Raw genomic sequence first — 21,383 nt, forward strand, 5'->3', positions numbered from 1 at the left:
ACGCCCAGGTGCCCAGAGCTTTGTGTTTCGTGTTTTGGGTTGATGGTTGATGTACATGTGTGGTTCGGTATAGATCATACGCGGGATATTTTGAAGCCAGTCTGCCTTTATTGAGGTATGGATGTATGTATTGTACCGCCTATCCGCCTATATTTCTAGGCATTGCGTGCTGCAAAGACCACCTGGGCACCTGAGCAACCATGTGCCAGTGCTAAGGCTAGGACCAAAGCCCAGTAACTTTTGGCTACGGGTCTCAAGGGCCGAAGCTAACGAAACGCCCGTGTTGGGTAGAGGATTTGTTGAAAGAAAAGGAGATAAAATATTAATATTATACGAAGCACGAGAGTGGAGGAGCAAAAATAGAGAAAGGAAAAATTTTCTTCTCGAAATGGAATGGGAGAGCCCAGATAGGCTTGCCGCACCCCCGCTATCTGCATGCTGCAACTGCAACTCTTTACTTCATTCACTGAGATGTTTAACATGATTGATGAATTATATTCAACGCTCCTTCCAAACCCCACATCTGTACCTTAATTATATGTAGCTAAGGGCAGGTCGTTATTCACATATTTACGTTAAAGAAAGAGCAATAGGAGGAGATTAGAATGGGTAAGTCTAATCTTATGGGTTGAAAGCTATATGTGTATACCCATACCCTTGAGTTTTGAGTGTCTTAAACGTCTTAGCCTCGAAGTCTCAAATGGATACATGTACTTGCAAGAGACCTCGAATATACATATAAGTATACAATATCATACACACATATATATATATGTTGGTTACCCTTAAGCTTACCCACGGTAGTGTTGCATTAATGTTCTTCAGAGGCGCTCATTCCTGTTGTTTTCTACCTAGTATCGGTCGGCATGTAAAGGTAAATATGGCCCCTCGTCTGCAGCCTACCGTCGATTCCCGAATTGAAGCCACTTCGTGGAGAATATTGCTATATATCGTAGTACTTGCTACCTAGGTAAGTATAGAATGGGGACACCGACATGCATGCTAAGTTGATATGCTTGTTTCTAACGTGTATTAAGTGGCTAAGACAAGATCATCAACTCGATAAAAGCCAGTACTGGGCAAAAAGTGTTGAGGAGCAAGTCCATCAGCATGATAGAACCAAACCGGGTCAGTGACGTAGCATCTGGGTTTGACGGAGATCAATCATCCCATCTGTTTAAGACTACGTGATAGTACCTACATGCGTCCGTACGTACATAAATCCTCCGGCTTTGGGAACTGTAACTGTAGACTTGACAGACTTTATATTCGTATACTTGCAGCTTGCCCTGTTTCCACGTACCACTCGACCAATCTTACTTTGACATACTTTGATCATTCTTATAGGGTTTACTCATAGGAGCTAGAGGAGCAGGCGGGAAACCGAATTCGGTTGCACAACTCGTCATAGCTCCTGCATAACACCATGCAGCCTCTAAAGTGCCTAGTAGTGACTTGATGCTGTTACCCTAGGAAACTGCAAGCTAATAAGGTAACGTGTGTAGGTAGGTACTTGCAGCTAACACCTGTTTGATGTAGTGACGTTAGGTATCTTTAGCGTTTTACCCTTCCACCAAAAGAATAAATACCCACACTTGGGTAGTACCTGGCCGAACTTTGAATATCAAGTTCCAATATCTTCTATTTTCGCCTCCATTATCCCGATATCTTTAACCTACTACCTAAACTTGGACAGCCACATAAACAATATGCAGGTCACCCATGCTACAGCAACCTTTCTCAAGCCATAATTCCAACATCAAGGGTTTTGATGGCAGACACCTCAACTTCTTAAAATATCCATACTGATATACCGAATATACGTACATATCCTACGCAGATTACGATAACCGGGCACTGTACTTACGCAGTATTCCTCCGTCGTCTGACTCGACACCGACTCTTTCAATCCCGGTCGAACCCAAGCACCATCTACATACCTAGTACGCTACGCAATACCGTACTGTCTGACCATCCAGCCATTTCAACCATCTAAAAATCTAGCCTAGCCTAGCCACCGCGCGGGGGGCGTTACTGAAGGATGCAGGCCACCCCTGAAGATGCATTCTTGTATATATCGCCAATTGGTGAGTTGGAACTTCGCCTTTAAGTCTATCTACACAAAGTACCCCAAGCCGGCTTGAGCTCTCTCACGTCTTCTCGACCAACCATTCGGACCCGTGCAGTATTTCGACCTTATCGTTGGCCAGTTAGTTTGCATATAGTTTTATGGAGAATGCTACACTCCGTCAGGTTCGTTGGCGCGCCACTACCAGCCCACTGGGCGGCTTCCAAAAGCGCCGCAACGGCTCCGGTAAGGGACCTAGGTGAAAGCGACAACGCCTCCGACTGAGGGCGACTGAAGGTGCCCATGCCAAGCAACCATTAAATACCAGGCATTCAGCCACAGCCTGCCAAACATCTCGCTACCTTGCGCATACTTTGTCGGCCGTGCAATCACCATTTCTTACCTAGCCGACGTGTCATCGCGTGCCACCTCAGATTCATTCTCGCTCGGAAGCAACGGTTTAACACCGCATGTCTTCCGCTTCCGTGGTGCTCCGAAATGCTCCCATCCCGCCTCTTTTTCAGATCAGGTGTTGGCTGCAGGCATGATCAAGTGATCGACGATGACCCCTATGTTCGCTCTAGGTCAACTATCTCTTACTCAGCTCAGCTGAAAGACCAGACTTCACAACTCACGATACAGATGTGTAGAGGTTCGGCAACTAATCCTCTCTAGGCTATAGAAAATCATCTAGTTGCGGCTACTGCCGCCGCAAAGGTCTCGGTCAGTCTCAAAGGATGTGTCACATCGACCATGCTAGCATTTCTTCACGATCTTATGCCTTCGTATGCGAACCTACCTAACCACTGATATTCAGAGGGTTCAGGTAAATTATCCAGTTATTGTCGTATCATCAGTTGAATATTTTACTTTGTGTAGCGTCTTACAAGGATTTTCAGGCCAAGCACATGCTAGACTTTGCAATCGTGATTTGAGCAAAATTTAACTTACTTGTGCCTTCCAGGCCACTCCTATTTTGCACGTGCGACATCTATGAGGCCGTCGAGCTACCAGGCTCTGGTGGATCGATGTTGGAGGCGGTCCGGGTCGCTCCTCTATCGACCAAATCAACGGGACGCATGCTGCCCGCATTATACGATTCGCCTTGACTCTGGCCGTATTCGGCCAACGAAAGATCAACGGCAGGCTGTCAACCGCTTCAACAAGTACATCATAGGCGATTTCTACGCCAAAGAAGCTGCTCGCTTATATCCGAAGTCACGCGAGCAGGCTCGGAAGCGGGACACCGAGTTTGATTTAGTGGAGAGAATCCATGAAGCTGAGAGGTCGTTGCTGAAAGAACCGCCCGAGCCATCCCATACTTTCACCGTAACGTTAGAGCCTGATGAGTTTACCGAAGAGAAATTTCTCATCTTTGAAAACTACCAGAAAATTATCCATCGGGAGTCTTCGTCGTCTATCTCCCGGGAAGGATTCAAGAGGTTTCTCTGCTCCTCTCCAATAAGACGGGAGAAGTTTACGGCGCCGGATGGACGAGAACGTCAGCTCGGCTCATTTCATCAATGTTACCGACTTGACGGTCAGTTGGTAGCGATAGGTGTCCTGGACCTTCTTCCAGACTGTGTCAGCGCAGTCTACTTTTTATATCATGAATCCATTCACAGATTCAGCCCCGGAAAGCTGGGGGCTCTACGAGAGATCGCGCTGGCAATTGAAGGAGGCTACCGGTACGTGCTCAAAGAGACCTCTTTACCCTCTATTATATTCAATCGTCTTTATCCTTTGGTAATCAAACGTATCTTCATACGAGAACATATAAATTGGTTGGCGACATGATTACGTACAGCAGAGCTTTGAAACTAAGCAATACATGTTGACAAGTAACAGATGGTGGTACCCTGGCTTTTATATCCACACATGCCCTAAGATGAAATATAAGATCGACTTCTCACCGCAGCAAATTCTCGATCCAGACACCCTAGGATGGGTGGAACTCACCGATGACATCATCAAGAAATTCGACGATCACGGCCTTCTCCATTTCCAAGAGGTTGAAGAAAACATCGCAAAGACTGAATCCTCCACGAAGCAAGAAGCTTTGCAATTAGAATCCGGGGGAGCAGAGGAGGAAATGAATCTTGAGGACGATTGCGATAGCGACGAAGAATCGCCCCTGTTCAAAAGTGACATGCCCGGCATTCCTTCAATTGAGGAAATGAGCCAGATGGACTTGGATCGTATTGCGGTGCGCCTTAATCGGGGCTACATTTATGCGGGAGATCTGTTTGAATGGCATAACGAAAGCATTACAAGCGAAGGAACTGCTAAGGCGTTGGTTGCAGAACTAGTGGCAGCGGTTGGTCCAGAGTTCGTGCATGATATCTGCCTGGATTTCAGGAGACATTGAAAATAAGACTACGAATTATACGCCGGCTGAGACTGAGGAAGCCATGCCCTTGAAAAGAGATGTTGTTTAGGATAGCCAGCGAGCAGTATTGGGTTCTCCTGTATTGAAGGGGGTTATAAGAGCGAGACTAGCGTATGGAGCTTAACCTACATAATAACAGTTGCTCTGCAACTATAGCGATGGATTGAAATAAGATTGCGAAAATTTACTATATAGGAACACTTGAGGCATTCGGCGCTACGTAAAGGGTCGATCACATTGCTAAACCCGCACGATACGTAGAAACCGTATGTATACATTAAACAATCGCTCGAAAAAAGAAAGAAGGCAAAGCCCGATTGTGTGTTGATATAGCCTAGCACTCGTCCTTACAACTTTAAGATTTCCCTTGTCTCAGGAACCTTCGCAGTAAATTCAGCCTTCATCTCTGACCAGACTAAGGCCTGCATCTCCCTTCCGTCCTCGCCGGTTATAACGACGTCTGCCTTTCTAAGCTACGGGTTAGCTATGCTGATATGCCAAGTTTAGCCCTGAAAGTGAAGAGACTTACTCCTGATAGTCGGCGTCTGAGCTGTAGAACTTGATAAACTTCCCCTGCGAGGTTAAATCATTATGTCAACCAACTGAACGGGCCTTATGATCCAGGACATATTTATCACCCATTGAGAAGAGATTCGAGGGTGGTTGCTACTTACATGTTCGCTCTCCGTTGTCAAACACGCGGCCATGTACGTCCTCGCGCCGTTCGACGGCGACTTAGCGAAGATACCAAGGAAAATGGGGGCTATGAGAGCGACAACGATCCCCATCTTATTTAGATCTCTAGACAAATCCGACGCCACGAGTCCCGGGCACATCGTGTTAATTATGACCTCGGGGCTAACAAGATGTTTTTGTAAGCGTTAACCAGCACCCATCGTAGGGAGGAAAAGGGGGCGGGGGAGGAGAAGGGGGTCTTAGTGAATAGGGGTAGTGTATGGAACAACCACTCACTGTCCATCCGGCCCCAATGCCATTTTCACCAGTTCGTTGACCGCATATTGAGCCATCAGTTTGGTCGTCGCGTACATCATGCTCGATCCAGGCCAATTCTCCGGCTTGCTAAAATGCTCCAGGAGGCTGGTCTCGGACGCCCATTCCTTCCACTCCTGGATATTCGGCTCCAGATGCCGGCCCGAGCCCACCACGGCCAAGTGCGCGGGAGCCGAACGGTTGGCGCGCTCCGCTTTCATCCAGGGGAGCAGGAGCAGAGCTAGGAGTACCGTGCTTAGGGTATTGACTTGGATGTTCTGGTCCCTGATTTGTTTCGCCAATTAGCTAACCCCGCTCATTTCTCTGCCTAGGTACCCAGGCATTGCGACCAGTCGTTTCCCTCATCTTTATAGAGTCCAAAAAAGGGTAAGGGATTGGAGTTTGGGAAGTCTTACCAACCCTCCTCACCGCGTGTAGGCTCCACGGTGGAAAGACCCGCGTTCAGCACGACGGTGTCGATGCCGCCCTTCCCCCGGTTGATCTTTTTTACCTCCTCAGCAAACGCAACGACCGAGGCATACCGACTCATGTCTAAGTCCATCACCCGGACGCGGCCTTTACTGCGACCTCCCGTCTCCCGCTCGATAGTTGCGAGGGCTGTCTTGGAGCGTGCTGAATTACGACTCGTTATTATGACCTCAGCGGCGCCTAGATTGACGAAGTGTACCGCGGCTGCGAGCCCTAGTCCGGATGTTCCTCCCGTCACGAGGACGGTCTGGTCCTTGAAGGAGTCCGGTGGGGGAAGGGGGATTGGGAACCATTTCATGTAAGCCTGGATGAGGAGTTTTTGTATTGAGAAGGCCATGTTGTATGACGAGTATTCTCTACCCGAGTCTCAAGGAAGTATACGTAGGTATGGGGTTTGGGATTCTAGTTGATGGAATGCTGGAAAAGAATAAACGATAGTCGAATGACGTAGCACTACTGACGTTACACAAGACAACTCGATAGGCGTTGGAGTAAGCAGATAGGGGAAGGGGTAAATAGGAAATTGAGGCTATTTTGAAGAAACTCCATCGTCTTGTCCCTCATCTTATATGTCGATTAATCCTATTATTAGCTTTACCTAGAGATCCCTAAACATGTAAATGTCTTGGAATATCAACATTGCTTACATATTCGACCCGGAGATTCTCTACATGTCTTGCTTATTCAGTTATTACAAGAACATTGGTCACTTAGCTAGACTTAGCTGAAGTTCTAAGGCCAGAGCCGATGTCCTATAAGTGAGGTCACCAATTTCGGCAACTTTTTGACGCTATCCACAGCTCTACATCCTTCGCGGGCTGGAGTCGGCGCTGTGTTGCCCCGTGGTGTTTTGTCTCCGAGAGCCCCCTAGTATATTCTTCGGTAGTTGCCCCCGTTATGGATCCGAAGATACCTGGACTATTTTGTATGGATTTACAATATAGATGAGTAGGTAGACAAAGGGAACGTAATATCATGATGAACTAGAAGAGAAGTTCAGCTCGAAGTTTGCATCATATAATGATATGTAACTAGACGGAAATCGGATAGAGGCATATTTAGTCTAATACACTATCGATAAGAACCACGATTAGCCTCGTCGATCTCTCAAAAATAAATTGCCCCACCATAAGCTTAGGCCAATCAACTACCAAACTTGGTCTCCAGCTCAAAAATCTCCCACCTCAGCCTTGCGACTGAAATCCGATACATCAACGTCGGGGGATAGCAAGTGAAGTCTTTAGTAAAAGGCCTGGGTCGACAGATAAGGGACACTATACCTGTGTAGTTTCAATCCAAACCGCGGCGCATCTAGCCCGCGGGACTGCCATCCTTCCAACATATCCCACCCTGCCAAACTACCTAAACAGCCATGTCCTCGACAACGCAACACCTCCTCCTCTCGCCCGCCGAGCTCGCCTACCTGCACAGCACGCTGCGCCTGACGCCCCCCGTGCGCCCGGACGGCCGCACGGCGACGCAGTTCCGGCCGCTGACGGCCGAGACCGGGGTCCTGCCCGGCGCCAACGGCAGCGCGCGCGTGTGCTTCGCGGACGGCACCGAGGCCATCGTCGGCGTGAAAGCCGAGGTCGAGAAGCGCGCCCGCGTTTCTTACTTGGACTACTTCTACGAGAACAAGGAGCTGCGACGGAAGCAGAAAGGCGGTGGTGGAAGAGAGCAGGCGGAGGAGGAGAATGAAGTAGTAGAAGAAGGGAAAGATGGGGGAAGTGGTGCGGGCTCGAACGACTGGGTCGAGATCACGGTCGAGATCCCCGGGTACCGCGACGACGACAGCAGCACCGTGTTCCTGGCCACGATGCTGAGCGAGGCGCTGCTAGCCGACGGCGAGTTCACTCAGAAGTTGCGCATCAACCGGCGGTTTCACTGGAAGTTGTACATCGACGTAAGTTTTTTTCCCGCATATTTCGCATCGTCTTTTCCTTATATCCGAACAGCTTTTCTCTAGTATTTAAAGCTGAGGCTAATATATACGTCCCGCGAATCTTAGATAATCCTCATCTCCCCGCCTCTATCCTACCCCCTGCCCCTCCTCAGCCTAACGACACACCTCGCCCTCCTCGCGACCCGTCTGCCCCGGTTAAAATCCGAGGCGGACGAGGACCCCATGTTCGACGACGACTGGGCCGCCTCGCAGTTCATCTACCCGCGAAAAGCCGGCGTGCTTAGCTCGCGCCCACCGGTCACGTTGCTGGTCATGGCCGTGGGCGATAACATCATATTCGACCCGTCGAAAGAAGAGCTCGCCGTTGCGGATACCGCGCTGGCGGTTTCTGTAGGAGAGAGATTGTCACCTATGGACGAGTCGCAGGAGGCGATGGACGTGGATGGTGAAGTGGGAAGTAGCAGACAGTTACGCCTGCTTTCCGTACGAACAATAGACCCGCCCTCGCGGCTAACAGCTCCCGGTGTGCCGAACGCGGTGAACGCGGCGGCGTGGGGTCAGAGCGCGGGGGCGGCGAAGGATCCGGGTGCAAGGGCGGCGGAGACGGATAACGTGGAGGGCGTGTGGAAGGCACCGAGGGGAGGGGCTAAGATGGCCGTCCTAGGAGCTATGGTACAGAAGGTGTTGGAGAAGGGGGGCGTTGCGGACGAGGTCCTAGAAGGTCTAGATGCTGTCGACTTGGGATAGATCCGTGCAATTACCGATACCATGAACTTTTAATGCAATATCAAACCAAGGTTACGCCTTGTCCTTGTCCCGAAGCAGAGATTCATCCACCTATGGAGGCCGTGAACAACTACTGCTTCCTGTCTATAACCTTTTCTGCTTCTTTTGCGGTACCCCTCATATTGCCCACTATTCTAAAATATCCCGAACCACTTTTTGCGCTTCCCATCCGGTGTGGATTCGGCAGTCGGAGCAGCTTCCGGCACAACGACCGGAACAGTCTCCGGTTCAGATACCGGCTTGCCGCTGCCGCTGCCGCTGCTGCTATTCCCGAAGAACCCCTGCGTGGCGTCCAAGCCGTGCGCTTTGCGGTACTCGGCCCGCTTGGCTACGTCGTCGACCCGCATCCTGCGCTTCTCGGCTGTCACGGCGGCCTCGTGCTCCTCGTGCATACGCATAACATCGAAAACTACCCCGATGTACTGAAACGGATGTCGCGGGAATTCGGAAATGGGCGGAATCAGGTCAGCGAACGGCGACTTAGCGTTGAAGTTCGCTATGAAAGTGTATAGGGCCAGAGAGGTAAGGGTGCCCTAGTAAAAGGTTAGATCAAGATTGAGGAATTCGCGGATGGCGTATGTAACGTACCAGGGTGATGAATAGATGGATACCCCGATTATTCAGGAACCAATGTGACCATGTATTTGGCGGCGGTGGTAGACCAGGATACTGTTTCGCGCTCTGGGCCTGGAACTCGGCTTCAGATAACTCCCCGCCATAATGCTTTGGGGTCGAGCGCGGGAGCCGTGCTCCGTGGGATGGGGGGTTGAACCTCTCGGGCTTCTCGAGGACGAGAGGCTTCGTTGGGTCTACAGGTTTTGAAGCTGCGATCGGCTTAGCCGTAGGAGCCGGGGTTTCCGGCGCCGTGGCGGAATTCGAGACCGGTTTAGTTACGGAAGCTGCCGGAGTCGGTCTCGAGGTAGGTACCGGTTTGGATGTAGGAGTTTTGGGGGTTGCTGGCTGGGCTGTAGTCGGTTTAGGAGGTGAGGTTTTTGGAGGTGGTTTCGTCGGCGCAGAATGCTTCGCAGCTTTGGCAGCGGTCGATTTCAATAAGGCAGCTTTAGGAGGTACTCCTTTCGGTGCGGCCGTCTTAGACGCATAACGCACTAGTACCTGTCCAAGCTCTGCATTTAGGGGTCTTGTAAAAGCATTGGAACGTGCAACGGTCCGCCATATTGCGCCATATTGAGGTAGCAGGTATCGCGGGATGTATGACGTTTTTGAGGCCATCGTGAGACTTGAAATTTTCGTTCTAACGCGGGGTAAAAAGAAATTGAAGCTCTAGGAAAGAAGTCCACCACTAAAGGATTAGTAGCAAGTCCAGTCAGTCCAGTCTAACAGTATACCAATTGGTCCCTTAAGATGCAGGCGCGTCTCGATGTCTCAATGCAAGCAATGGGCATACACCGCAGATCTAAGCGCGTTTTGCATGAACTTCGAAATTCAAATTCGCATCGGTCACCTCTTACGATCCAATCCGGTGAAGCCTCTTGCCTTCCCAATCCAAATGATCGGGAGTCGGTGGCGGTCGCTTGAGTTACCCAAAACGGCTTAAGGCCTTAAGATTGACATGGATTCTCATGGAAAGAAGGTTCATTGGTTAATTGAGGTAATTGGCACAAAGCATGCGTTATTCTGGTGTCAGTTTCCTCGAAAATTTTCGTAAGTCTTCTAGGCTTGTGACTCCGAAATTCCTCCCGTCCGCATCGATGACCCACTAAACTGTTTAGTGAGCTGTTTAGTGGGCTTAGTGGGTACATCGAGCCTAGAAGAAAGGAAAGAACAGTGGAATATTCGTCCAAGTGTTTGTAAAACCGGCTTTCCCCGGGAACGTATTACTTCTACTTCAACCCTATTGGTCGGAAAGTGCTCGTCACGAGCCACATTGTGGCTAAAATTTCCGTACTACCTTGCCGAATTGCCCTGAACGCTGAGCTCATCGCCTTAAAATTTCCCAGAACGCCTTGCGCCGATTTTTTTTCTTTTCCCTTCTCCTGTCCTCATACAAACCTCAGTGCACTTTACTTAGACGATCAACTCTCGTTCTACTTGCGACAGCATACCTGCGTTCACTCGCCGCGCTTAATCATTAATACTCTCTCTCTGTCCTTTCAGTTTTCTACCAAAACGACAAAATGCCTTCTGCTCCTGGTAGGTCTAGCTACTTGCATATTCCCTGATTTCGCCTCATGAGAAAGTCAACACGTCACCGTCTTCGAGCCATTGAACCACCACCACTGTCTGTACGACTACGATATGTCTCTGAGGGATACAATATTCCCATACATTTCATATCGGGCATTTGTTCCGGGCTTATTTATCCCTTGCGATCTGGTGCCCAGGAAAGTTACAGCGGCGTGCGCTATTTACGGAGCTACGTCGGCTTGCCTGTAACGCAGTCGCACAAAGGTTTTCAAGGCCGCAAATGATTTGGCGTCGACGTGGAGTGGTTCTCTGGCCTTGAAACCCATATCCTAGATCATGGGCACTTACTATGGCGCTAGAATACCTTAGCTAACATGTCTATTAACTAGGTGACGCCAAGAAGGGTGCCGGTCTCTTCAAGACCCGATGCGCTCAATGCCACACTTTGAAAGAGGGCGAGGGTAACAAGGTCGGCCCTGCGCTGCACGGTCTCTTCGGTCGTAAGACCGGTCAGGTTGAGGGTTTCGCCTACACAGACGCCAACAAGCAGAAGGGTATTACCTGGGACGAGAAGACTTTGGTATGTGACATCCGGAGGTGTCTAACTCCCGGACAACTTTGCTAACTTCTCCATCAGTTCGACTACCTAGAGAACCCCAAGAAGTACATTCCTGGTACCAAGATGGCCTTCGGTGGTCTCAAGAAGGACAAGGACCGGAATGATCTTATTACGTGAGTTGCAGATACTCCTGAGAAAGTCAGCAGCCCTAATACTAACCCTATTGATAGTTTCTTGAAGGAGGCTACGGCATAGACGAAGTTACGAAACAGACGTGTACCAATACAATCATGATTGCATAGACAGGACCGGCCAGTTGTACTTATAGACAGACTACTAGACCGTTTTTCCACCCGCCGTGGTGCGAACACATACCCATCTCCCCTTCTTTCAGAGCAGCATATACCTGGTCGGAGTACTAGGAGTTCAGGCTTTCGTGCGGAGGCTTGGATTGAATATAATGTGTTGCAAATACTTGAACATAATGCGCATGTTTCAAAGACCAATAATCCTGGTTTGTTCCTTGGAATTGCCCCCCTGGCCAAATTATTGTGCTGCTGTATATGACGTAGTTGTTGATGATGATAACGTAAGGATCTATTCAGAACCAAGACGATAATTAGCTCTTATTGCCTCTTGAAGACCCACTCCACCATCGTAGCTTGTAGCGCAGTATCATTGATTCTTCCGTGGCAAACAAGGGGGGAACCGGCGATGTAAAGACTAATAAAGGCAACGTGTGTCCAAAGAGAAAGGTTCGAAGTAGAATGAAGGACAATATGTAGTAGACTATTACATAGCGCCAGGGGGTTTAAGAAGGCAATCCATGATATTGGATATTACCTGTATAAATCCACCCAAAGCATGACCAATTAGAGTTCACGTAGTTTCAGAACCATGCCTGTTGTGGAATAAAACCGAGCATTTCAACCAACCAGAATTAAGCAGTTCTGTATAGGTAATATGCGGTGTAAGCATTTCACATACTCGAATGAGCGGTGATAATAACCTTGTTAAAAACTTATTAGATACTGGCCTACACACCTGTTTGACTCTGTCAAATTGGATTTGAAAATATTTTGACATTAGATTAGTATGGTGCTGTCTTGTATGGGTCGAGTACCATTAGTCCATTGACCAATGAAGTTGAGCTTGAATTATACCCACTATTCATACAACACATCTAGCGTTAGTATCGAAATATCTCTATAATTATTTATAGAAGTTTGTTTGACATGTACTTGGCAGAGTACGTGGGTTGGTATTATTTTAAAAATTGATTTGCTCACATAGCATTAGGGTCAAAATTGGCATCGACTCATGTTAGTTACTCAAAAGGTTAAGTGTAATATAATCCATGCTGGGCTTCTCAGGTTCACGGCGAAGACCGATCACGATTCAATGCTCTCGAGTCATATGAAGTTATGATCAAATCTCTTAGATTATATGGTATCGTTTTGCTTTCATGGCATAGGGTATTGCAAATCAGTCCCAACCTAGGTCTTTCAGCTCTCTAAACTTAGTCGAGTGACCAAGGGATACGCTGGGCTTGATCTTCCTAAGAGCAGCTTCCCAGTCCTCAGGGGTGAGCACGTCCGGACCGCTAACATCAGCGCGCTCCACCGCAGCCTGACCGGCTGCCACGTGTAGGTTATCTATATCGGCACCGCTGAATCCAGTGCACCGTGGGTCGCGAGCCACAGCTTCCAAGGTGTCATGATCCGTGTAAGAGGGCAATAGACGCCTCATGCGAGTTTTCAGAATATCAACTCGTCCATCTGCGTCGGGAAGGTCCACGAAGATATTTGTTCCTAATCGACCAGGGCGTAGGATAGCTGGATCGATCATATCCGGTCGGTTTGTAGCCCCAACAACGTAGACACCTAACCGACTATTAATGCCGTCGAGCTCCGTCAAAAGCTGATTAACAACTCTTGCGCTGGCGTCGGATCCGCTCCCATCACGCCGGGGTACTAAAGCATCCAGCTCATCAAAAAATAGAATACACGGAGCAGATGAGCGCGCCCGGCTGAATACCTGACGGACCGAGCGTTCTGATTCGCCCACATACTTGTTCAGAAGTTCCGGGCCCTTAACGGAGATAAAATTTGCCTTTGACTCGTTTGCTACTGCTTTCGCTAGTAGAGTTTTACCACATCCAGGGGGTCCCCATAAAAGCACGCCCGAGGGAGCCTCAAGACCCTTGTTGATGAATCGTTCTGGGCTCTGGATAGGCTTTACTATAGAGAGCATGAGTTGCTTCCGAACGTCGTGAAGAGCGCCGATATGTGCCCAAGTTGTATCCGGAATCGTAGTGAAGCCTTCCCTCTTACTAGACGGTTGGACTTTCTCGATCGCGCTAAGCATATGTTCCATTGTGAGCATAAGCTTATCTTTAGACACGGCCTCAGTAGGAGCCGACATTATTGAAAGATGTAGCCGAAGTCCTGGCGAGATATTTTGATCCGGATTGACGTTCGGCTCAAGGTCAACGTCGAGCTCTGGATCAAGGTCCATCTCTTCAGATCCAGCATATGCCAGCTCGGACATAGTAGCTCTGACCATTTCGTTCTTGGCAACAGAAACGACGTCCTTCAAATCGGCACCGACGAAGCCAGGGGTTCTCTTCGCTATTAGTTTGTAGTCAAAATCTGATGAAACTTTGCTGTTACACAGCATCTTTCGTAGAATAGCCTCACGGGAGGCTTCGTTCGGTATACCAAGACTTATCTCTCGGTTAAATCGTCCTGCTCTTCGAAGAGCCGGGTCAATGCTGTCTGGTCGATTCGTCGCGGCCAATGTCACGACAAACTTGCCTCCCAATTTTTGGGGTGCCAAGTCATCCATGCAGGTTAACATCTGCGCCACTATTCTTTTTTCCATCTCCCTCTGCGCATTTTCTCTCTTCCCCATAATAGCATCAATCTCGTCGATGAAGATGAGACACGGCGCAAGTGATTTTGCTTCATCATATAGTTCTCTAATCTTCTTCTCAGACTCGCCGGACATACCAGCGACTAGCGAAGGAGCCGAAACCGGTATGTACGCCACGCCAAGCGAGGCAGCATAAGCGTTCGCGAGCATGGTCTTTCCACAGCCGGGTGGTCCATGTAACAGAACGCCTCGAGTAGCCTCTAAATCGTTTTCTAAGCAGATTTCCGGAAATCGCATAGGAAAGGTAACTGATTCAGCGAGAACTCTGATAGCGTCATCCATACCACCGAGATCGAGTAGAGAGACGTCGCTGGGAGGAGTGCGATCCTCTTTAGGTTTTTCGTACTTTCGCCTTTTCGATCTAGCTTCTCCATTAGGCTGTCTCTCGACAGTGGTTGATCCCGCGGTCGTATCAACTCTTGGGGCGGTACCACATATGTTGCTTGCTTCTGGGGGTGTCCCTAAGTGGTTCCTGGGTACATCCCAGGATTTGGTCATTTGCTTGTTCAGCATAAAATAGTCTCGTTCCTTGGGTTTTGGCGAGTCCATGGAAGCTTCCTCTAAAGCCTCTTCTTCGTCTTCTTCCTTTCGTTCTTCTTTCCGTATGCGGAGGACTCTCTCAATAGAGTCTTCTAGTGGTCGCTTTTTTAAACGCCCGAGACTGGAGTTGGAGCGCTTGATAGAGTCGTAGACGCCAGATATAGTAAACTTCAGTGGCTTGCTCCCGTCCTTATCGGAGTTATTGCGCTCATGGTCATCCTCAAGTTTTCTGATAATTTGGTAGACGTCACGATCTATGCCGTGAAGTGACTTTGGAGGCATTGTGGCTATGGGCTACCTGCTAGGTAGCAAGTGAGAAAACTGAATGAATGTCATGGAAAGATGGACGTCGTTGTATGTTGAGAAATTCTTGGATTGAATCAGAACTTTTTGACCTTTGAAAATAAAGTGGGTCTCTTTATTACTATACTGAGATTAATGCATTTAGAGTGCATCAATGCCCTGACGGATTGGAGTGGGTTCTCACCAAAGAAAAGAGTTATGAAGTACAGTTATTTTCCGTTTAGTATTAAATGATGTCCTATCGAGCTAAACTGGACCTATGTAGATCGTGCCTTCTATCAATAGAAAGGATATATATCGTACCAAGATTACATCTACTTGTTGTACCTTATACCAATCAGTTTGATGAATACCGGACGTACAGCAAACATCTCTGCATTCAAGTAGGTAGGTACAACAACAACATTAGAACCCCATTATTTGACGAAATTTTGCATTCCTTTCATAAAACCTTCTCGCATAATAGTAATAGGAAGCGTATATATAATGAGTTCATCTTAACTGAGGTTTCCACATGGACACAAGGTTTAGAAGGGTGAATTCTGTTGCCTTAGAGCATCAGATAGTTGCCGAATAACATGATGTGCGTCATTGCACGATATACAAGGTACAATGTGCCTCTTCCCTGCAATCGATAAGCCAACCCATGTCCCATGCCCACCTTCCAAACTCGCAATGCCATCGACGTCCTTCCCTCCTGCCGTACACGTACACACGCACCTCTCTCCTTAACACATGCTTCTTAAAAGGCTCACCATATCGGATCTTATTACGAAGCAGGCGGCCTTTCTACTGGGCGTTCGCCTGTGAATTACCTATCTAAGCACACAAATACCTCTGGACAATGCGCGCTTCGGATCCCACGATAGATTCCAGGGTACGGCGATCATGGGCAACCAGCAGAGCAGAGTAACCGCCCAGGACAAGTTCGTCCCCTTTTTTCTCATTCACCCCCCTTACACACCATCATCACCTGAAGAAAATTAACAAAGTTCACTTAAAACAAAAACAGAGCGATCCTCGACCTCAAACTCCAGCGCGACAAGCTGCACCAGTACCAGCGGCGCATCACGGTGCTGACGGACAAGGAGACGGCGGTGGCGCGGCAGATGCTCGCCGCCGGCGACAAGAAGCGCGCGCTGCTCGCCCTGCGCCGCAAGAAGTACCAGGAGTCGCTGCTCGAGAAGACGGACGCGCAGCTGGCCCAGCTCGAGCAGCTGACGCGCAGCGTCGAGTTCGCCCTCATCCAGAAGGACGTCGTCTTCGGCCTGCAGGAGGGCACCAAGGTCCTGAAGGAGATCCACGCCGAGATGGGCGGCGTCGAGCACGTCGAGAAGCTGATGGGCGAGACTGCCGATGCTATTGCCTACCAGAAGGTACGTGGTCAATTTATACAATCTACTTACCTACCTCCCTATCGCTCTCCTCTCCCTTATATCCTTATCTCCGTATACCCCCTTATTCCACTTATGGAATCTGTCGCGCTAATATACACCCGTCTCTGTTTTACAGGAAGTAAGCGAGATGCTAGGAGGCAGGATAACAAACCAGGACGAGGACGAAGTCGAAGACGAGCTCGCCGCTCTCGAGCTAGAAGTCAACGGGCCGGCGCCGCTGCCGAACGTACCGGTTACCAAGCTGAATAAGATACCCAAGGCCGCGGTCACGGAGCAGCAAGCAGCAGCAGCTCCTCAGGAGCAAGAACCCGAACAAGAACGAAGAGCGATGCTTGCCGCATGAACTAGGCACCGCTAGCCGAAGCGCACAGATATATAACTAGGTACGGAGCAACCCTACATAATCGAGGACGGAACACGAGCAATTGTTGGAAATCTCGGGTGTATAGTACGAGGTGGTACCCCTTGGAGCGGTTTTGATTTGGAACTTGGGCGTTTACCTTAAGGGTGATATAGAATAGCATCATGAAGACGGTTGGCTGCTTCGGCTATCATAATCAATGAATAGACAATGGAAACTCATCCAATATCTTATGCTCTACCTGCTGATTGTGCTAGAAATAGGTGTTTGTAAAAGGCCTATGTATCTGATGTGTAAACCTGTCTTATCTCAAATCTACCTAGTAGTAGTACCTAGACGATTAATTCATAAGACCTATATACTCCATATACTCTATACCTACCTACTCCCAAGTGGATGATACAAGATAGCATCAACTACGCTTTATACCTCGGTTGTCGCTTACAAGCATCATATTAAACCATAAATACTGTATACCTTCACAATTTTAAGAACTAATCAAAGTGTTCATATGCAAATGTTCATTGCTCAGCTTGTATCTAGGTAGGCTCCATTCCACACTATTGTTCCGTTGCCATTGTATTGTCAATAGTTCCAAATAAAGGGCGTTGGTTGGTGATGGGCAAGGTGTGTTGTCCCTTGTTAGCTGGGGACGACACACCTTGTTAGCCAAAGCTGAAAATGCAATCCTTTAACTCCTTAGCCTTCTAGCCTAAGTGCCGATTATGCGCCTTTTGTCGTGATGCAAATGCCAATAACGCCTGGCTGTGCAGTGATGCTTGGGAAATCGATCAATGCCAAAGGGTATCTCAAATGTGACTTAGTCCAAATCATGCCGACGCCGTTTTTTCCTTTGTTATGCTGTCCAGTGTCCGTCTATTGGTCAACCTCATTATCAGGATCAAGGAAATTCGTAGCTCGATCTATAACTCATCAACGCCGACACAGGATTAACGGTCGACATAGACCATGCGACGTTCAGCAACCTGCTGTCGGAGTGGAGACCCGTAACGTTCCACGTAATGTTCCGGGGGTGGAGGAGGGATCAGATGAGATTGGTGGTGGTTGGGTTCATACTCCATCTGAGGATGTACAACCTCACGATGTTCTCCTAATCTGTAATATCGAACGTCTCGTCGATCTTGTTCCATGCTCGGTAAAGGCGCAAACTCCGAGCGCTCTTGGAAATGGTGTGAATTGTTTGCGTAGCGCCTACATTCATATTAGCTCGTGTTAAGACATGTAAAAGACTAGATACTACAAAATGCCCATAACATAGACAGAGTATGACTTTCATCTTTAATTATGTTCACTTACACGTTAGGGCGATCTGGCCCCACAACGGACCGCATTTCTCGGAACGTGTTAATAGGCGATCTTACCCGCCCAAGGGTTTGGTGATGGTTACGCATTGGTTCTCTGGGATAACTAGGCTCATGGTGCACAGAAGCGTCAACAGGACGTCGTAGCTCCGACATCGGTACTCTATGGCCGTCTGGCTTCTGATACGGATTGAATCTATGACTGAGAGGGTGAGCTGAGCCATGATAATCAACCGTGCTTCTCGGCCGAGCAGTGGGCGTATCAACATATACGACTTGCGGTTCATCTTGGAGGCGGGTCTCTCTTCGAATAGGAGAGTGAGGGATTACCTCTGCCTGCCTTGAAAGGGGAGCATGGTAGTCTCCGCTAGGGTGTCGTCGCACCTCAAACACTGGACGAGGTCGGTAATGCGCATCATCATCAATAATAATCGGGTTTGTCCTGGCATCGCCATCGTAGTGTGCCATTCCCTCACCATGAACTGGAGGGTTGCGGTACAAACCCACATCAATAGGACGACGCCAATCTGGGGGAAATCCAGCAGGCACGCCTGGATGATCATCACCAAAATGGTGGCGATTGAGTTTGATAAATGCCGGTCCGGTAGATGCATCGCCATGCTTAGAAGGATAATCGGTACGACGATGGCGCTCTGCTATCAACTCATTACCATTACTCATGATCGGGGGTGACCGAAGGCGGGGAATAGAGTCCGCGGGTTCATGAATGGCTCGAGGGAGGATACGGGGCGCTTCTACAAAGCGGCGAGGCGAACCATATGAGGTATGAAGAACCTCATATGGTTGCCGGGGAGCATCCTGAGATGCGGGCTCAATAGACTGTAATAACATGTCCTGTAATCCATGTCTTACCGTCGAGGGCGCAGCCTGCGGGTGGTCGTAGTTTGCTGGTACATGCCCAACTTTGGGTCTATGGCTTTCCGGGTTATACACTCGTTGAGGCGAGTCTTGCATATTGACCTCCGGATAATCGTGAGGAATTGTGGGCATCCTCTCATTCCGAGAACGGACATTCAAACGCTGCAGACCCGATCGCACTTCAAAATGTTGAGGTCCACGCTCCATGTGAGGAGTACCGCGCGCCGCCACTGTTGGCTCGCGGCTGTAATCAAGCATCTGAACAGAATGGGGGCTCCCAGTTAAATCCGCTGGAACGGGAGAGAAACGAACGGGAGCCGCATTCGAATCATAGTCATGACTTGTCTGATTCGCTGAGCCTGCGAGAGCCTCAGCAGCAGCAGCGTATCTCCTGAATCGCTGTGTCTTCCGAGTGCTCCTTTTCTCAGCTCTTGCAAGAGCTTTCTGTTTGGATGACGTAGGGGCACCTGGGACGGATTGATCACGTCTTCGAGCCTGACGAGGTGACTGATGATCAGCTGGTACCATATGTGTTAGATCCGTTGTGTACCTCGATGATACTCCAGTAGGTATCACGCTAGCGCGAGGAGCCGGGGTAGGCTCTACAATGGGATTCTCATCCTCGGAATCCTCGGTATCTGTGATCTCAATGACTTCACGAAGAATCTCATCCAGCTGGTCGCGGCCGGTTTCTTCATCTCCTCGCCACTTGACGATGACATCTAGGCACGGCTTTTCTACAGCTTTTCGAGCGTTAGCCCAACCAGCCTCTTTTAATAACTCATCATAACGAGTATGAGTGTGCCTAATGTGAGCAAGCGCAGCGAGTTGAACACGACGTGCTAAGGTCAGTTCTTTAACCATGCCAACTCTAGACTCTCCATGGAATTTACCATCCTGCATTGCGGAAAGGTCAGTACTAGTACATCAGAAGAGAAATGTGGATTGTAGAGAATAGAAACGTACTTTTCGAAAAGCATGTTGAATGATCTCGCGTCGGTCCGTATGAGGAATTCTTGGAAAAAGGTCTCTTAGAACATTATCAGCTTGGGCATCGATTTCCTCTTGGTTTTTGGGGATCGGTTCCGGTTCGCCAGGTTTGCGAGGTTTTGGGACTTGGATAGATTTTCCAATAGCTACCAACTTCTCGCGGGCTTGTTCGACAATCGTTTGCCGATAATGGTAACCAACTCGGTTCATATGGTGCTCGAGGGCATTCGGATTCTCGCGGTCCTAAGGCAACCATGTTAGTAAATCATCGAGTATGGTGAGATAGCGATACGCACAGAGACGATGAATATCATGGCATCTTGTTCTCTGGATATCTCCTTACACATGTGAGATAGTGCTGGGTGTCCTATGGGAACGAATTCAAAACCCGGGGGTGGATTTCTGTCGGTAGTAATCTGTTGACAGTTAGCATTGTCTGCAGTTGTCGCCTTTTTTATACAGCGTGTGGCTACCTCGCATTCGAGTTTCTTCTTCTTGTCTGAGTTCTCGACCAACTCAAAGGTTGTCTTGTGTTTCATCTTGGGCGGGTTCTTGTGAGGATTCAAGTTCCGCCATCTGTCATCATGTTGCTGTTGTAACTGGTGTTGTTTATCCATCTTCGCGCGACGAGTTAGAGCCCGCACGCCACGGGTCGGCGCCGGGACTTTCTTCCGTTCTCTCGTCATCACGACAGTAATCCTAACCTTACCGTGAAAAAAGTAGGGGTCCTGTGAGTGATACTGGTACAACCTTGAAGTGAAAGAAAGATGTGATGGCTACAATGGCAGGCTATTGCATCTCATGTATCCAAACGCGATCTGCGTCTTGGTCTATTAAAAACCTGAAATGCGGTCAAACCGATCAGGGCAAATGATTTTGCTGTTGCAGGTGATAGTGATGAAAATGTGAGAATTGGACGGAAAATGTTCCTAGGTAGATAGTGGGCGTCACAATAGTGTGTATACCTAGAGAAGAATCAATCAAGTCAAAAGCCCTCTAAGTAGGGCGACGGCGAAAAAGAACACTTGTGTTGAGCGGGGAGAAAACGCGCCCAAGAAAAATGGTTCTTCTTGTCTTGGAAGATGTTTGACGGTGAGAGAGATCAAGATTCGAATCTGAATGAGATTCGGGCTGTTAAGAAAGGTAAGTCGCTGGGCGCTTGGACCCATAAAACCAAAGGTGGAAGGCGGAGTCATGCGGTATCCGTACCTAGGTACCTATATGCTTATACCAATGACGAAGGATGAAGGAATGGACACGAAGGCGAAGTAAGGAGAATTATTGGTCATTCCCAAAACCTTAAGTGCCCGACGTTGCATGGATGCCGA

General features: G+C 48.8%; 8 protein-coding genes across 8 annotated transcripts; 4 read left to right on the forward strand and 4 right to left on the reverse strand.

Moving 5' to 3' along the window:
• The first annotated feature begins 1,348 nt into the window (after positions 1-1,348).
• Positions 1,349-4,649, forward strand: F4807DRAFT_422872 (arginine-tRNA-protein transferase). Its single transcript, XM_047997727.1, has 4 exons — positions 1,349-2,087; positions 2,744-2,791; positions 3,033-3,756; positions 3,917-4,649. The coding sequence occupies exons 1-4, from the start codon at positions 2,042-2,044 to the stop codon at positions 4,434-4,436; spliced, it is 1,338 nt and encodes a 445-aa protein (XP_047854834.1). The 5' UTR covers positions 1,349-2,041; the 3' UTR covers positions 4,437-4,649.
• On the reverse strand, positions 4,650-6,908 carry F4807DRAFT_422874 (NAD(P)-binding protein). Its single transcript, XM_047997728.1, has 5 exons — positions 5,864-6,908; positions 5,430-5,732; positions 5,132-5,315; positions 4,987-5,030; positions 4,650-4,925 (listed from the first exon to the last, which is right to left on the reverse strand). The coding sequence occupies exons 1-5, from the start codon at positions 6,271-6,273 to the stop codon at positions 4,805-4,807; spliced, it is 1,062 nt and encodes a 353-aa protein (XP_047854835.1). The 5' UTR covers positions 6,274-6,908; the 3' UTR covers positions 4,650-4,804.
• A 4-nt stretch (positions 6,909-6,912) lies between these two features.
• Positions 6,913-9,235, forward strand: F4807DRAFT_422879 (ribosomal protein S5 domain 2-type protein). Its single transcript, XM_047997729.1, has 2 exons — positions 6,913-7,839; positions 7,945-9,235. The coding sequence occupies exons 1-2, from the start codon at positions 7,309-7,311 to the stop codon at positions 8,584-8,586; spliced, it is 1,173 nt and encodes a 390-aa protein (XP_047854836.1). The 5' UTR covers positions 6,913-7,308; the 3' UTR covers positions 8,587-9,235.
• Positions 8,402-10,019, reverse strand: F4807DRAFT_60476 (uncharacterized protein). The gene is made up of 2 exons (XM_048003258.1): positions 9,214-10,019; positions 8,402-9,158 (listed from the first exon to the last, which is right to left on the reverse strand). Exons 1-2 carry the CDS (start codon positions 9,853-9,855, stop codon positions 8,760-8,762), a joined length of 1,041 nt encoding a protein of 346 aa, XP_047854837.1. The 5' UTR covers positions 9,856-10,019; the 3' UTR covers positions 8,402-8,759.
• A 576-nt stretch (positions 10,020-10,595) lies between these two features.
• F4807DRAFT_422884 (cytochrome c-like domain-containing protein) lies at positions 10,596-12,096 on the forward strand. The gene is made up of 4 exons (XM_047997730.1): positions 10,596-10,776; positions 11,160-11,350; positions 11,408-11,502; positions 11,560-12,096. Exons 1-4 carry the CDS (start codon positions 10,761-10,763, stop codon positions 11,582-11,584), a joined length of 327 nt encoding a protein of 108 aa, XP_047854838.1. The 5' UTR covers positions 10,596-10,760; the 3' UTR covers positions 11,585-12,096.
• A 628-nt stretch (positions 12,097-12,724) lies between these two features.
• On the reverse strand, positions 12,725-15,151 carry F4807DRAFT_422885 (AAA-domain-containing protein). Its single transcript, XM_047997731.1, has one exon. It carries the CDS (start codon positions 15,083-15,085, stop codon positions 12,815-12,817), a length of 2,271 nt encoding a protein of 756 aa, XP_047854839.1. The 5' UTR covers positions 15,086-15,151; the 3' UTR covers positions 12,725-12,814.
• A 618-nt stretch (positions 15,152-15,769) lies between these two features.
• On the forward strand, positions 15,770-17,097 carry F4807DRAFT_422889 (Snf7-domain-containing protein). The gene is made up of 3 exons (XM_047997732.1): positions 15,770-16,032; positions 16,119-16,482; positions 16,619-17,097. The coding sequence occupies exons 1-3, from the start codon at positions 15,995-15,997 to the stop codon at positions 16,844-16,846; spliced, it is 630 nt and encodes a 209-aa protein (XP_047854840.1). The 5' UTR covers positions 15,770-15,994; the 3' UTR covers positions 16,847-17,097.
• Positions 17,098-17,367: 270 nt separating this feature from the next.
• On the reverse strand, positions 17,368-21,317 carry F4807DRAFT_422890 (uncharacterized protein). The gene is made up of 5 exons (XM_047997733.1): positions 20,529-21,317; positions 20,352-20,471; positions 20,032-20,298; positions 18,182-19,962; positions 17,368-18,076 (listed from the first exon to the last, which is right to left on the reverse strand). Exons 1-5 carry the CDS (start codon positions 20,739-20,741, stop codon positions 17,815-17,817), a joined length of 2,643 nt encoding a protein of 880 aa, XP_047854841.1. The 5' UTR covers positions 20,742-21,317; the 3' UTR covers positions 17,368-17,814.
• Positions 21,318-21,383: the final 66 nt, after the last annotated feature.

The sequence above is a fragment of the Annulohypoxylon truncatum genome (assembly GCF_022578515.1).
Source record: "Annulohypoxylon truncatum strain CBS 140777 unplaced genomic scaffold F4807scaffold_13, whole genome shotgun sequence".
Lineage (NCBI taxonomy): Eukaryota > Fungi > Ascomycota > Sordariomycetes > Xylariales > Hypoxylaceae > Annulohypoxylon > Annulohypoxylon truncatum.

Excerpts from the sequence above, each read along its gene's own strand:
- F4807DRAFT_422872 (XM_047997727.1), top strand. The coding sequence starts at position 2,042 with ATGCAGGCCACCCCTGAAGATGCATTCTTGTATATATCGCCAATTG. Across the intron at positions 2,792-3,032 it reads CTGCCGCCGCAAAGGTCTCG|GCCACTCCTATTTTGCACGT; the intron begins GTCAGTCTCAAA and ends TGTGCCTTCCAG. Across the intron at positions 3,757-3,916 it reads GCAATTGAAGGAGGCTACCG|ATGGTGGTACCCTGGCTTTT; the intron begins GTACGTGCTCAA and ends GACAAGTAACAG.
- F4807DRAFT_422874 (XM_047997728.1), bottom strand. The coding sequence starts at position 6,273 with ATGGCCTTCTCAATACAAAAACTCCTCATCCAGGCTTACATGAAATGG. Across the intron at positions 5,316-5,429 it reads GCATTGGGGCCGGATGGACA|CCCCGAGGTCATAATTAACA; the intron begins GTGAGTGGTTGT and ends ACATCTTGTTAG. Across the intron at positions 4,926-4,986 it reads TCAGACGCCGACTATCAGGA|AAAGGCAGACGTCGTTATAA; the intron begins GTAAGTCTCTTC and ends CCCGTAGCTTAG.
- F4807DRAFT_422879 (XM_047997729.1), top strand. The coding sequence starts at position 7,309 with ATGTCCTCGACAACGCAACACCTCCTCCTCTCGCCCGCCGAGCTCGCC. Across the intron at positions 7,840-7,944 it reads ACTGGAAGTTGTACATCGAC|ATAATCCTCATCTCCCCGCC; the intron begins GTAAGTTTTTTT and ends CGCGAATCTTAG.
- F4807DRAFT_60476 (XM_048003258.1), bottom strand. The coding sequence starts at position 9,855 with ATGGCCTCAAAAACGTCATACATCCCGCGATACCTGCTACCTCAATAT. Across the intron at positions 9,159-9,213 it reads TCCATCTATTCATCACCCTG|GGCACCCTTACCTCTCTGGC; the intron begins GTACGTTACATA and ends ACCTTTTACTAG.
- F4807DRAFT_422884 (XM_047997730.1), top strand. Across the intron at positions 11,351-11,407 it reads CCTGGGACGAGAAGACTTTG|TTCGACTACCTAGAGAACCC; the intron begins GTATGTGACATC and ends CTTCTCCATCAG. Across the intron at positions 11,503-11,559 it reads GACCGGAATGATCTTATTAC|TTTCTTGAAGGAGGCTACGG; the intron begins GTGAGTTGCAGA and ends CCCTATTGATAG.
- F4807DRAFT_422885 (XM_047997731.1), bottom strand. The coding sequence starts at position 15,085 with ATGCCTCCAAAGTCACTTCACGGCATAGATCGTGACGTCTACCAAATT.
- F4807DRAFT_422889 (XM_047997732.1), top strand. The coding sequence starts at position 15,995 with ATGGGCAACCAGCAGAGCAGAGTAACCGCCCAGGACAA. Across the intron at positions 16,033-16,118 it reads AGAGTAACCGCCCAGGACAA|AGCGATCCTCGACCTCAAAC; the intron begins GTTCGTCCCCTT and ends AAACAAAAACAG. Across the intron at positions 16,483-16,618 it reads ATGCTATTGCCTACCAGAAG|GAAGTAAGCGAGATGCTAGG; the intron begins GTACGTGGTCAA and ends TCTGTTTTACAG.
- F4807DRAFT_422890 (XM_047997733.1), bottom strand. The coding sequence starts at position 20,741 with ATGACGAGAGAACGGAAGAAAGTCCCGGCGCCGACCCGTGGCGTGCGG. Across the intron at positions 20,299-20,351 it reads CCATGATATTCATCGTCTCT|GACCGCGAGAATCCGAATGC; the intron begins GTGCGTATCGCT and ends TGGTTGCCTTAG. Across the intron at positions 19,963-20,031 it reads TTCAACATGCTTTTCGAAAA|GATGGTAAATTCCATGGAGA; the intron begins GTACGTTTCTAT and ends TCCGCAATGCAG.